At 40.5% G+C, this 15143-nt stretch overlaps 1 protein-coding gene across 1 annotated transcript; it reads left to right on the forward strand.

The window, feature by feature from the left end:
- The first annotated feature begins 1010 nt into the window (after positions 1-1010).
- Positions 1011-13212, forward strand: PSTK (phosphoseryl-tRNA kinase). The gene is made up of 6 exons (XM_058544203.1): positions 1011-1662; positions 3773-4064; positions 4307-4505; positions 7790-7865; positions 8414-8507; positions 11693-13212. The coding sequence occupies exons 1-6, from the start codon at positions 1447-1449 to the stop codon at positions 11890-11892; spliced, it is 1077 nt and encodes a 358-aa protein (XP_058400186.1). The 5' UTR covers positions 1011-1446; the 3' UTR covers positions 11893-13212.
- The last annotated feature ends 1931 nt before the right edge of the window (positions 13213-15143 follow it).

Consider the following 15143-nt stretch of genomic DNA (forward strand, 5'->3'; position numbering starts at 1 on the left):
CAGCAGTTGCCAAGGGTTAGTTAGGTGATAGGGAGGGATAAACAGGTAGAGCACAGAGGATTTTTAGGGCAGTGAAACTATTCTGTATGACACTATAATGGTAAATACATGTCATATAGATTTATCAAAACTCACAGAATGTATAACACCAAGAGCGAACCTAATATAAACTATGGACTTTGGGTGATAATGATGTGTAGGCTCATTGATTGTAACAATGTACCACTCCGGTGGGGGATGTTGACAGTGGGGGAGACTGGGGGTGAGGGGGTGAGGTATATGGGAACTCTCTGTATCTTCTGCTCAATTTTGCTGTGAACCTAAAACTGCTCTAAAAATCTTAAAAAAAAAAAAACTCAAACAAAACCATGTTAAAAAGAAAAAAAAAAAGGTTGCCTGGGGAAGAGGGAGGAAATAGGTGTGAGTGTGGAAGACAGGGGATAAAAGAGAATAATAAATTAAGAAGAAGGATCTTGCACTGGGCCAATGACAATAAAATGTTATGAAATGAAGAGTATGTTTAACACAGTGCTCCAAAAGAAAGAGATAATGTATGCGTACGTGCTCTGTAATCACGAATTTTATCAGTTTTAACATTGGATTATTGGTTGTATTCTGCCCCTATACATTGATTCTAACCTCACTTGTTCACCAGATTTTGAACATACCCCCTTATGACTAAGAAGTAATCCTCTAAAATAAGGCGAAAGCTAGAATCTGAATTCAATTTTTCTACACCACATCCCCACACAAGCAATTTGTTTTATTCCTCTCTACAGCTTAGTATTTCTTTTTTAACATGAAATACCTACCGTCCTCTGCATAAATGCATCGAAACGGGGGTCTAGGAATGTTCCGTTCCTGCCCTTATTTCCTCACACTTGCTGCCGACTCATGGCGTTAGGGCGCAATAACTAATATGTACTTTGTCTTTCCACCTATCACATCCAGGAGGGGCAGCGGAGCGCGGTCATTGGACTGTCAGCTACGCCTCCTATTTGATTTCACTAACTGACATTCCCAAGACCGCTGGAAGAGGCTCAAAGTCTCTTCCGGGATTTTCCAGGGCAGGGAACTTCATCCTAACGAAACGGAGGCGCAAATCCTAATGGCTTACAAATTTCCGCCAGGGAGGCTGATTCTAACTGAGGATTAAGTCCAACTCTCTGACGCTTTGGGAAATGTCCAGGAGTTAGGAAACGCATCGCCGTGGTCTCCCCAGCCTGCAAGGCTCGCCTCGCAAACAGCTGGCACCAGCGCTTCAAGTGACCACTGGACCACCTCGCAAACAGCCAGGACCACGCATCGTTTTTGAATTCCAAGACTGGCCCATTTCTCCACCGCGGCGCCAGGCGGCGCAGCAGGGCGGTGGGAGAGTGCGCGTGCGCAGTTAGCGGACGGTTCCGGAGACAACGCTCCCAGCCGCCTGCGGGCTCCCTGGGCAACATGAAGACCGGCGAGGACGCCAGAGGAGAGGGCAGCGCGGGGCCGCGGAAGCTAGGACTCTGCGTCCTCTGCGGCCTGCCAGCAGCAGGAAAATCGACCTTCGCTCGGGCTCTCAGCCACCAGCTACGGCAAGAGCGGGGCTGGGCCGTGTGCGTCGTCGCCTATGATGACGTCATGCCGGACGCGTTCCTCGAGGAGGCGAGCGCACGGCCATTGGTCAGTACGGAGGGGCGGGGCCTAGACTGAGGACGCAGAAGGAAGTGTGCAGGCCCCACTCTACAGTACCTGGTAGGGCAGGCGAAACCTGAGCGAGGAGGAGGCCGGGGTTCGAGGAAAGTGGAGCTGGTTTAACACAATGAATTGACTGCATCTTAGAAGAGTTCATTGTAGAGGTTTATATGTGTATTTGGGGCATATATGTATTGTATATTCTATACAGCGGAGTCTTAAGACAGGGTTAGGTTCTGAAGGCAGGGTGCAAGGTGGAAATCCCCTGTGGTCAAATATACTCTCTTTGAAAATCCTTTGGGAAGATTGTTCTTAGGAGAGGGACAGAATCTCTCACAAATTCCAACACAGCCGGTTTAACATCCAGCCACGGGTGAATCCGGGTTTTGTGGGGATTGAAGTTTATACAATTTGGAGAACCGTTTTTAAGAAAAAGAATACAAAATCATAAGTAAATTGCTAGCGTCCCTCCCACAATGATAGGAGGCGGCTGTACAAATGAAGGGCCTGGCCGCTGAAGCTCCATTCACGGTAAAGTTGCCTCTGCCAGCATAGGAAAAATGGCTGTTTCTTAATTGATCAGCGGATGAAGTAATGGGCTTGTATTTAGGGACCAGCTTATGTGTTCCAGGTACATACATCTCTTTAATCCCTCCAGTCACACTCAGTACAGTGAGATGCATACCCTTGGAGAAGCATATGAAAACTGAGACCTCGGGGGGGAAGAGTAGATTCATGTCTCCCGTCTCATGCTCATTCTAGAGTAAATACTCTGATTGGAATATTCTGAAAATTTTAAATAGTTATTTTTGTCGTTTATTGCCCAAGTGTAGATTAATTCACGTAAATAAAATGCAAATATGATGTGATTGCACCCTACCAGTATGTATGCAGAAATACAGTATGTTTGGCGTATGGGAAAATTTTGGACTGCTCCAGCAAAACTATGTACTTCCTTATTCTTGGTTAATTGTGAGCTAAATACAATATCGGGCCCCTGGTAGCAACAGATTTACTTGGATGATAGTATTTTCACCACTCTGGAGAAAGCTGAAAGTTATTGATAGGGATTGTTGTATTTCCTGGGCTTTTCCCTCACTTTTATTATTATATTTTTTACACTCTCCTCCTACAGGCAAAGGCTGTGAGACTCATCTAGTCACTGTAGGTAGGATGTCTCACTTTTTAGGAAGTGGTCCGTGTTTCCTTTTTAATGGGTTTAGCTGATGTGTTTGTATGTGCTGTAATCTCAGTGAGGTGGTAAGGGACGGATAGGCAGGAGAGGGACCCCGATCTGTCCTTGTGTTTTCCCTCCAGCCTTGACTTCATAACTATGACAGTGGCAGTGCTCCCCACAGCCCTTGAGCAGCACAAGATTACTTGTATTCTGAAGCTATTTATTCTCTTTCCCTCAATCTGCTTTCTCTATCTTTCCCCATCCCATTCCAACTCTGTTGTTAGCTTGAGGTCTTTTTATCTTGACCCACAGACCTTTCAGCTGATCTTGCTGTCCACAGCTTTTCTCATTTCCAGGGCAAACCAGCATTGCTATATCTTAGCCAGACTTTTATTTTGGCAGGATATTGATTTAGGCTCCTCCTTTCTCCTGGATGGTAACAGCTTTTCATTCTTTCATTTATTCACTCATTCAGTCATTCAATTATTTAATATACATTTCTGGAGCAGCTATTAAGTGCCACACTCACTGCTGGAGGCTGGGTATACAATAGACTGTTAATCTAGCAGGGACATAGAGATGTGCAAATAAATGACTAAACACTGTAAACCCTGCTGGAGTGGAGACCCAATATGTGCAGAACAGGGTGTTATGATAGGCAAGGGAGGGTCTGAGCTGCCTTCTCCATGTTGAGTCTGAGAAAACGTCACAGAGGACTGACATCATTGAGTAGGAGTTTTCCAGGCAGAGGGAACAGTATATATGAAGACATGGAGGCATAAGAAAACAAATTGTGTTTAGAGAACTCCAAATGGTTCAGTATTGTGGGCTCATATTTTCATATGGGGCAGGGTGGCAATGAGGCATGACCACTCTACTGGCTAAAGCCTAATATAAATTGTAATTCTTGGTCTTTTGTAGCCATCCCAATGGAAATTGCTTCGACAGGAACTCTTGAAGTACCTAGAATACTTCCTGATGGCTGTCATTAACGGGTGTCAGATGTCTGCGCCACCCAACAGGACTGAAGCCATGTGGAAAGATTTTATAACCTGCTTAAAGAATCAAGATCTGATATCTTCTGCAGCGCTTGAGGCCCAGTCTTGCTACCTCTTAACAAAGACTGCTGTTTCTAGACCTTTGTTTTTCATTTTAGATGACAACTTTTATTATCAAAGTATGAGATATGAAGTCTACCAACTGGCTCGGAAATGTAATTAAAACATTTTTTTCTTACACACAGAGACATTTATTCACATATCAAACTCACTACTGTCTTTAATGAGAATTTAATTGGATTTGGTGGTTTATATGGATTTACTTAATTTTCAAAGCAAGATTTCAGTGTTGCAAATGGTTTTTCCTGCTGGAGCTGGGATAATTTGTCTAATATGTTTATTTCACATTTTGGAAAATTAGTACACCAATAATTTTGTGGTTTCAAATTGCTTTCAGATTCATTAGGCTTTTGCCAGCTCTTTTTAGATTGTTCTCTCGAGACCTGTTTACAGAGGAATGGCCAGAGACCACAGACACTGCCTGCCGAGACCATCCACCTGATGGGAAGAAAGATAGAAAAGCCCAACCCTGAGAAAAATGCTTGGGAACACAACAGCCTCACAATTCAGAGTCCATCATGTTCTGCTGAGGCCAGGTATCCTACTCAAAGCCGTCCTTCAGTGGGTGCCTCCCTGAGCTAGACACTGTGCTAAATGCCTTACTTGCATCCTCTTGGTTAGTCCTTACACAAGCCTTGGAGAGGTACTGTTATTTCCCCCTTTGTGTAGAAGAGGCAGCTGAGTGAGAACATTTAGTTTGTCCGGAGTCACCGAGCTTGTGCCCACTGAGATGTGAACCCAAGTTGGTTTGCAAACATATACTCTTGTTAAGATTATACTCTCCCAGAGGTCGGAGTGGGGAACTCAGAGGAGGACACATCTTTGGTACTCTTGCTAAAGTAGCGTAGTCTCAATGGGTTGCCCAGGAACTTCCTCACAGAAGGAGAGAGAGTGGACGGGTACTGCATCCCAGTTTTGCCTTCAACCTTGGTACAGTTGCACTGCCGTGTATATTCGGGGCTGGCGGACGGGGGCCGTAAGGCTTCATTCATGATACATGTCTTGAGAGTTCTAGAGCAGCATTTCTAATAGAAATTTCACTGATGATGGAAATGTTCTGTATTTGCACTGTCCCGTATGGTAGCTGGTAGCCACATGCAACCACTGAGCACTTGAAATATAGCCAGTGCAATTGACAACCTGAATTTTAAATTTTATTTCAGTTACTTTAAACTTAAGTAGCCTCATGTGGCTAGTGGCTGTTGTATCAGACAACGCAGTTCTCGACATGTATTACCTTAGCTCCTGCCTAACTGTTGTCCAGAGGGTATCAGCAGTTTTTAAAAGGCTAATTTTTTAAACTCATCCCTCAAAATGTTTAGTTCCCAGGATACAGTTTCTATGCATTTTATAATATATACTTTAATCTACCAAAAAAAAGAAACAAAACCCAAAATTGGATTTGTGTGGCTATTGTTTATAGGGTTTATGAAATAAGCTTCTGCTGAGGTTTCTAATTTTAGCTTGTCATAATATCCTGAAACTTTGAGCAGGCACATAACCAATTGATTGCTACTTATTCTAGAATACTTAAAATTTTTTCCTTTGGAAGCGAGTGGCTGGTTGAGGCATTGAGATATTCCAGGAGAGTGGCATAAGGTTATCGTCAGTGCTTTGAGACCAGTGAGGGCCAGTTCTTGCTAGAAGCAAGGAGGAAGATGAACTTGTCCAGTGCCAGGGCCAGCCGTGAGCATAATCTCGGTTTTGTCTTGGGTTTTCAGAACTGGTCACCTGTTCTCACATATCCAGAATAGTCACAGCATAACTGTGAAGGGGTTATTTGAAGTCTGGAGGCCCTGTGTTGGAAGTTGAAAGATGACCTGACAAATGTTCCCTTCCCAGCCTTCTGTGAAATACTCCTGCTACTAGCAGTAACAGCTATGGAGCAGATACTACATATTGGGCATGTTCTGAACACTTTATCTGTATAATTTCATTCAATCTTCACAACAACCCTTGAGGGTAAATATAATTATCCCCGTTTTATAGATGGGATAACTGAGGCCCAAGTAGGTAAAGTCACACATCCAGGTAGTAAGTGGCAGAGCCAAGATTTAGACCCAGTGTGATCTCACTCATTCTAGAAGCTGGGTTCTTTTCAGTGTGAGAAAGGTTATCTTGAGGTTGAGAGGAACTCAGTGCGTTCACTGGCTCAGATTTTTTCAGTGCTACTCCCTGTACTCTGAGGAAAAGTCAAACTCCTTACCATAACGTACATGTTCTGTCTGGCCACACACGCAGTTGGGTGAGCAGTGCGGGATAGGTTGCTGAGAGACCAAAGAAAAGACCTGGAGATGGCGAACGAGACATGGGTTTATTGGGAGTTATTTACAGGGAGGTCCAGTGGCGGCTGACTGGACAGCAATGTGCACCAGCAACCGCGGGCGGGGGGGAGGGGTTTGCTTATATAGGCAGGGGACACAAAGGCTATATGCTTGCCAAGGGGCTGTCCCTGGTACGACCGGTGTTCCCAGGAACAGTAGCTCACGTGGAGGGGCTCTGTGTCCCTTTAAGACGGGGTGTTCTTTAAGTGAGACAAGGTAAGGTCTGGGCTGGCCAGGCCCTTCATCGTTACTAATCCCAGCAGCTAGGCGTCCTGCCCAGAGGGAGCCAGAAGGGCACATGGTTGCAATGGGCTTTTGGGCTCTTGCCGAGCAAGCAAGGCCCAGGCCCTACGTGTTCTAACCCTGATTAACTCCCCAACCTCGTATCCTACCACTTTCCCCCTTGCTGTTTTTCAACCAAGCTGGCCTTCTCTGTCATGAACATAAGAAGCGTGTTCTTGCCTTTGCGCCTGCGGCCCCTCCACCCCTCCCACAAGTGTGTACTTGACTGGCCTCCGTGACCATCCTAACTGACATGAAGAATGTTAGTTGGACTACCCCGTCACTCTCTTATCATTATCACTTTGTTTACTGTCTTCACTCATTTATCCACTTGGCACCGTCTGAAATTATTATTTTCTGCTTATTTAATTAATTTACTTTCTGTCTGTCTCCATTACATTGTCAGGCTTACAGAGAGTAGGGATCTTGCTGTGCCTTCAGCTTAGCACATTGTGTCACATACATAGTTGTACAATATTTTTCATATAAGAAGATGCTCAAGGGGCTGGCCCGGTGGCATACTGGTGAAGTTCACACGCTGTGCTTCGGCAGCCCGGGGTTCGTGGGTTCAGATCCCGGGCATGGAGCTACACACCACTCGTTAAGCTGTGCTGTGGCGGCATCCCACATACAAAATGGAGGAAGACTGGCACAGATCTTAGCTCGGTGACAATCTTCCTCAAGCAAAAAGAGGAAGATTGGCAACGGATGTTAGCTCAGGGCCAGTTTTCCTCACAAGAAAAAGAAGATGCTCAATAAATAACTGTTGAATGAGTGAATGAATTCCACCCTCCATGGCCCCTTGACCAGTGAGGAAATTTGCTAATCCATATCCAGTAAATAAGCAGAAGCCAGAAAGTACAGACTAAGCATCCTTCTTTAGGGAATAAAGTAGAGTTCTCGTAGCCTGAAGTTCAGCACTTAATGAGGGGAAAGAAAGAATGTCTTTTCAAAGCTTATCGATATGAGTCTTAGGAAATTAATATTTTTTAAATGAGGGGATTTTTTTGGCTTATAATTTGTTTTAAGTTTCCACATTTGGATTTTGCAAGTAGAAGGTAGCTTCCAAATCATTTTGTTGTCCCCCTTTTGTTTAGGATCTTGGACTATAGCACTTTTATTCCTCTAGAATTCAATTTAGTGTTCATAAACACAAGATCTTTAAAAACACATGTTTGATATAAGGATTTATTTTATCTCAACTTCTCTTATAGCCTGCAGTTGACTGATTTATTGCTTACTGCTTTGGAAAATCCAGTGAAATATGTTGAGGACAATGTGGAACAAAAGGTAAGTCTTCCAGTATAGCTTTAGTATAAATGAGAAGGGACAAATTTTGTAGGAAGATCTTTTTGACCTAAGTGTAAAATATGAGTAAACTATGAAAAATGCTTTGTCCCTGCATTGGCATCTCAGCAGCATTTGGCTTCTGACACCTGGATGCAGTGTGCACTGGTGGCAGCTTGCACCGGCTGGTCAAAGCAGATTGTTAAATTTTCAGAAATGTTGGAGCCTGTTGACGTTATGTTGGTAGCTTGAAATGGGCAAGGATGGGAATATTTACACCACAGAAATTGACAAACAATAAAGATAATGTTTTTGGTTTTTTCTCCTGGAGAGAGCCCATCATTGGACATTTGCCAGCACACCACTGCCTAGATGGAACCCAGTTTACAACTGGACGTATTTCATTTAGACCCCCTCCTAGGGAAAAATAACTGAAACAGAGAAACCACTTTAACTTTTCTTTTAGTCTCTTCAAATATGCATCACGTACACTTTAGCCATTTCTTTTATAAAACTGTGTAACTTCCAGTAACAATGTCTGTGTTACACAGGAAACAGACAGAATTATTTGTTCAACTAACATTCTCCATCAAGCTGATCAGACACTCCGACGAATTGTCTCTCAGACGATGAAGGAAGCAAAAGGTATGTTGGGTAGTTATGTGCTGTGTAGTTGAATGACTCTCTGCTGCTGCTCCTGGTCCCTTGACACTTGGGTGGTTTCTTAGCTTTCAGTCATAGAGTTTACATCATGTTTTCAGTTTAAATATGCAACTTCGTTATAGAAAACTAAAACTTCTACCCCTGGAACTGGGTATTCCTCCAGCCAATAACTTTTTATTGAGTGGCTACTCTGCACTAGGCCTTATTGTAGACACTGAGGAGTCAGGAGGGAGCAGAACACGACAGTGAGGGGACAGACAAAAACACAAATCTATGCCTGTCTGCCAGTGTTCTGAAGAAAAGTAAAGTAGGGTGAGGCAGTGGAGAGTGATGGGACGACTTATTTTTAAAAGGGTAATCAGGAAGGCTTCTCAGAGGAGATGACATTTAAGCAGAGATGTGAATGAAAGGAAGGAGCAAGCCCTGCAGATACCTGGAGGAAAATCATTCCACGCCGTGGACACATCAAGTGCAGAAGCCCAGAGGTAAAGTTGTTTGGTATGTTCTAGAACAGAAAAGAGTCCATTGAGTCTGGAGTGAAGTAAGGAACAGGGAGAGGTAGTCAGGGGCCAGATGTAAAATCAGCATGGAGTTTGAGCAAGCTCAGTGTATTGTCAGTCTGAACTTAGGTGAAATATGTGATAACTGTAGTTTTATAAAATAATTCCCTGGGGCCGGCCCGGTGGCATAGTGGTTAAGTCTGCACACTCCGCTTCGGCGGCCTGAGGTTCGCAGGTTCGGATCCTGGGCACGGACCTAAGCACTGCTCATCAAGCCATGCTGTGGCAGTGTCCCATATACAAAACAGAGGAAGATGGGCACAGATGTTAGCTCAGGGCCAATCTTCCTCAGCAAAAAAAGAAAAAAAAGATAAAAAGAAACAATATACTAACCATATTGTGTTTTTCAAACTTTTTTTACCATGATAAATAAGTAGGTTTTATATTGTAACCTAGTGTGTAGCCTGGTACATAAACACACACATGCATAGAAACAAGTGTCATAAAACCCTCACATGTGTAATGAACTCTACTATGTCCTATTTGATTCCATGTTAGAGGAACACTGGTTGCACTTGCAACTCATTTATAAGTTAGAATTCAAAGTTTGAAAACCAGAGGACTGGAACAGAAATGGCAGCATAATTAGAATAACAACAAAATAGTTGCAGGAGTTGTCTCTCCCCATTTGCCTTTCTTCTGTTCTGTCTATAAAATGAAGGGAAAGGGGAAGAGGGTTATGCCCAAATCACTCTTGACTCATTTCCCACCCATTAAAAAAATAGATTTTTTTTTTTTTTTGGTAAGGGAAGTAGTACTAGCTTCTAGATCTGTGCTTAAGTAAAATTAAAAATTCAGTTCTACCGTCAAGAAAGTGAAAAGACAACCCACAGAATGGGAGAAAATATTTGCAAATCATGTATCCCATAAGGGACTTGTATCCAAAATATATAAAGGACTCTTACCACTCAATAATAAAGACAAATAACCCAATTTTGAAAATGGGCAAAGGATCTGAATAGACTTTTCTCCAAGGAAGATATACAAATTGCCAATAACCATGATAACAAACTTGACATCATTAGTCATCAGGGAAATGCAAATCAAAACCACAGTGAGATACCACTACACACCCACTAGGACAGCTAGAATCAAAAGTTCAAGTGTTGGAGAGGATGTGCAGAAATCAGAACCCTCATACACTACTGGTGGGAGTGTAAAAGGCTGCAGCTGCTTTGGAAAACAGCCTAGCAGTTCCTCACATGATTAAATGCAGTTACCATGGGACCTAGCAATTCCACTCCCAGGTGTATTCACAAGAGAAATGAAAACATATGTTCATATAAAAATTTGTACACAAATGTTTATAGCAGCATTATTCATAATAGCCAAAATGTGGAAGCAGCCCAAATGTCCATCAGCTGACAAATGGATAAACAAAATATGGTATATCCAATGAATTATTCAGTCATAAAAAGGAATGAAGTACCAATGCATGCTACACCAAGGATGAACCTTGAAAACATTATGCAAAGTGAAAGAAGCCAGTCACAAAAGGCCACATACTGTATGAGTCCAGTAATGTGGAATGTCCCGAACAGGGAGATCTAGAGACACAAAGTAGGTTAGTGGTTGCTTAGGGGTTGTGGGGGGGATAGAGTAGGAGGGTGATAGCTAAAGGGCACAGGTTTTTGAGATGATGAAAATGTTCTAAAATAGACTGTGGTGACAGTTGCACATATTCTGTGAATATACTAAAACCACTGAATTGTTGTTTGAATGGATAAATTGTATGGTATGTGAATTTTATCTCAATAAATCTGTTTTTGTTGTTAGTGCTGCTGAGTCAATTCTGACTGCTAACGACCCAGTGTACAGCAGCACAGAACCCTGCCAGGTCTTTGCTTCATCCTCTCACCTTCCAGTGCCAATCATAGGGTTTTCATGGCCATTTTTTTCTGAACTGGGTGGCCGGGTCCTGCTTCCTAGGCTGAGTCTAGAGGCTCTGCTGAAACGTGTCCACTGTGGGTGACCCTGGTCGTATTTGAAATACCAGTGACATAGCTTTCAGCATCACAGCAACACGCAGCTGCCACAGTATGACAAGTGACAGACGGGTGGTGTGGTTCTCTGACCGGGGAAATGAACCCGGGTGTGGTGGTGAGAGCGCTGAATCTTAACCACTAGACCACCAGGGCTGGCTGACAACAAAGCTGTTTAACAAAAAAATTCAGTTCCTCGGTCACACTACCCATATGGCTAGTGGCTGCTGCACTGAATAGAGCAGATAGAGAACATTTCCATCATTGTAGAAAGTTGTATTAGACAACTGTTCTAGATATTATCAGTTTCAAAATCAAATTGTCATTTTTTCTATTTCTCCTTTTTTGCTTTACTACCTCTAATAAGACTCTAAGTCAACTATCTTGTCAACAACAAAAAGATCCCTTTCAGGCTTGTTTTTTCTGCTCACACATTTCATAGCAAGTTATTTAAAGTTTGCTTGTATAACATTGTGACTTTTTGTCTGTAAATTACACCAACTCGATTGTGATTATTTACAGAAGAATGATTGGTTTGTCTATTCAAATTAATTTCCTAATGTCATTGGATAGCCTAGCTTGATTTAATTTACACAAATAATTTGAAATATCTTTTTATTTTTAGATGAACAAGTGCTTCCTTACAACTTGAAGCTTCTAGCAGAAGAACTTAACAAGCTCAAAGCCGAGTTTTTGGAAGACCTAAGACAAGGAAACAAAAAATACCTGTGCTTTCAACAAACCATTGACATAGCAGATGTTATTTCTTTTTTTCATTATGAGAAAGATAACATTGTACAGAAATATTTCTCAAAGCAGCATTAAAACTTCTGATTTTCCAATCAAATATCTGATTTTCATTAAGATTTTGCAAACTAAAACAATTTTATATTACTGAATGTTTTCTAGGCCAATGATGTGAATTGCCAAATATTTATCTTTTAAAAAAATTAGTCCATTCTAAAAGATCCATTCGTCGTTAACAGAAATTATTGTCCAGTACTCACTTTTCAGATGTGACAATGGATAATTAAGATTCAGAGGCAGCCTTCCTCATTTATGTGCCAGAACCCTTAGGGTGGGGTTGGCAGGGGCAGGAGTCATGTTGAATGGATCTTAAAGCAAAGAAACTAGGAAGGAGACAATGTTTTTGTATGTAGGTAAGAAAGACAATGCAAAGAGCAGATGTATGGAGCAGTTTTTCTTTTTAACTCATGTGACAGATCTTCTCCTGGATAAGGCATTCTACAAATTCAAACAAATCTAGCCAAAAAACCTTTGGGGTTTTTTTATTTCCATTTTTTTTGTGAGGAAGATCAGCCCTGAGCTAACATCCATGCCAATCCTCTGCTTTTTGCTGAGGAAGACTGGCCTTGAGCTAACACCTGTGCTGATCTTCCTCCACTTTATGTGGGACGCCGCCACAGCATGGCCTGACAAGCGGTGCATCGGTGCGCGCCCAGGATCCAAACTGGGGCCTCCAGCAGCGGAGTGCTCGCACTTAACCTATACGCCATGGGGCCAGCCCAAAACCTTCGTTTTTTTAATTAACATTTTACGTACTAGAAACTTGCTAAAAGACTAATTGGATCCTAGTTTTCAAAAAAGAAAAATCGAGATCATTAGAAAGTGTTAGTTTTTATTCATATATTACAAAAGCAAAGCTTCATTCACAATATGAACTACATACTACAGTTATTTCAGCATTAAACTGCTTTCTGGAATCCCTCAACAATATAGTGTTTTGCAGCCATACTCAAGTTTTATGTTTCGCATACAAAATATCTTCTTGACATCAAAGTACACATTAACAAAAACAAATTCCAGAAATCATATACCCTCTAAGACTAGTTAATGAAAAAGTCCTTAGCAGGGAATTTTTTTTTAAATACATCCATTTGATAAATATTTTTGTAGAACTTAAAATGAGGTTTATCTCTGAACTTTTTTTTAGTAATATTCCCTTTGTCAAACAATTCTGCAGATGAATGGCAAACACTTATTTCTAAAATGAAATAGCACTGGAAGATATCCAATGGAATTTTTTCAAAGTAAAAATCTAGGCTTTACTTGAATTTCAAGAAGTTATTATATTAGAAATAAAATTATTCCCTGTTAATCTCTTCACAGTTTCTTAAAAAAATATTAGTGGAGATAAATTATCTACCAACTTTAAAAATCTAAACTTATGTTCACTGAACAAAAATAAATTTAGTTTCAGAACATTGCCTGTTAACAGCAAAGTACTATAAATAGTGCACGTTAAACTTTCCCCAACAACTCATTTCTATAAAATATTTGATTAAAATGGGAGAAACATATGCAATACTTAATGGAAGATACTAACATCTCTCCAAATACAGAACTCACAGAAAATTTAAATAAAATCCTAAATCTTTTAAAAAATACAATACTAAAAAAAGTTTGTAAGGTAGATATGCTTCAAAAATTTTAGTGCATTTAGAATTAATTGTAGCTTTCAAGCATCGACACCTTTGGAATACCAATTGTGCTCTTTAAGTCATAGGAAAATTAGAATTATACATCCTAGTTTGTAATTATGAAAAAAAATCTTTTCTATGTTTAAATTAAAATGCACCTTCAAAACACATCTATCTTTAGTTGTCATAAAAAATGTATTTGTCACTATTTGGCCGAGAATATAATGTTAATAAACTGATTTAATAAGAGAGTTCTTCCTCTTTGTTTAATGAAAACTTTCATTTTCTATTTTGGGGTATTGCTTTTATTTGAAGAATAAAATAGAAGTGAGAGGGAAGAAAATAATCACAAAAGCTTCCAAATGACAGCAACCTGTTTCCTTCTGGCAGTAAATAAATACTAGGGCCAAGTTATACATTTGAAAATGGCTGCATTAAAACTATCTGAGCAGTGAGCAACCTAAGCAACAGAGAAACAGAATTGTAGAATTGTAGATTCAGAAGCCTGGGATCTGACAAGGAAGAGAGTTATAGTTCTTTGGAGAAACTCCTTGATGCTGCTCTTTGAAGAATGCCATTGAGACTAGTTTAGACTGGATATTAAACCATAAGAACTCATTTTAAGGGCTTTCCAGCATTTGGAAGGAAGAAGATCCATTAACTTGGCACTTGGGGGTTTTTGTGGACATATACCATCAATATTTCCCTTTTCTGTACTATAAGAGTAGAGGTCCTTTTTGCTTAATAGTTAGGATAACTTCTCCTTAAGAAGCCAATTAGTAACATTTTCAAGATTTGAACCAAATTAAAAATAAAATTTTTGCAAAGTACACAGAAACCAACAGTTAGTAACAATATATTTTATTGTTTAACCAAGCTCTCTTCAGAATAAGCTATTATCACACAATAAAAAACAATAGCCTCCTATTCAAAATGAATTACTCTAGATTTATTCAGCATCTTACTTTTATAAACAAATTAAATAGCATGTTTAAATGCATTTCAAAACTATTTTCACACTTTTTTATCCTTTCCTACTAAGGCGACAAATTCAATCACAGTTTCCATATAGTTTTGTCACTGTACATGAAAAACTGGTAAAACTGCAAATAAGCATTACAACTTGAATTCACAGAAAATATTTTAAATGGCCAATTCTGAAGAGGAGACCAGAATTCATTCTGGACATATGTTCTCATTTTTGTAAATATTACTTTACCATCACATTTTTCCATGTGTTTCTAGACCCACCTTTTCTTGGCAATTATGGGCAACAAGTGGATAGAAGGCAGGAAAAGGAAACTTCAGAGATGTTTTTTGAAGGACTACATTTCCTAGGAATAAGATGGATGACTTCCACTCTACCTCTTTGGTCATCAAAGGAACAGGAGGAATAACAGCTTCCCAGTATAGTTATCAACCTCATCTGACACTAATAGCATCAGAATGAAGGATTTAAATGAAAGGTTCAAATTAAAAGCAAGAAAGGCATCTTCATAGATACTCCACTGATTTGTGTAGCATTCTCATGTATTTACCTCTGGTTTTTACAATAAACTAGAAGTATAATAAAAGGAATCCAATGGACAATTACCATGTGTTTAAATTAGAAATTGAATAAACAGGTATTTTAGT

The sequence above is a fragment of the Diceros bicornis genome, chromosome 6, assembly GCF_020826845.1.
Source record: "Diceros bicornis minor isolate mBicDic1 chromosome 6, mDicBic1.mat.cur, whole genome shotgun sequence".
NCBI lineage: Eukaryota > Metazoa > Chordata > Mammalia > Perissodactyla > Rhinocerotidae > Diceros > Diceros bicornis.

Bases quoted from the DNA above. Each gene is read 5' to 3' on its own strand.
- PSTK (XM_058544203.1), top strand. From the start codon at position 1,447: ATGAAGACCGGCGAGGACGCCAGAGGAGAGGGCAGCGCGGGGCCGCGG. The intron at 4,065-4,306 runs GTAATTAAAACA...AATTGCTTTCAG, and splicing joins CTACCAACTGGCTCGGAAAT to ATTCATTAGGCTTTTGCCAG. The intron at 4,506-7,789 runs GTATCCTACTCA...CTTCTCTTATAG, and splicing joins TCATGTTCTGCTGAGGCCAG to CCTGCAGTTGACTGATTTAT.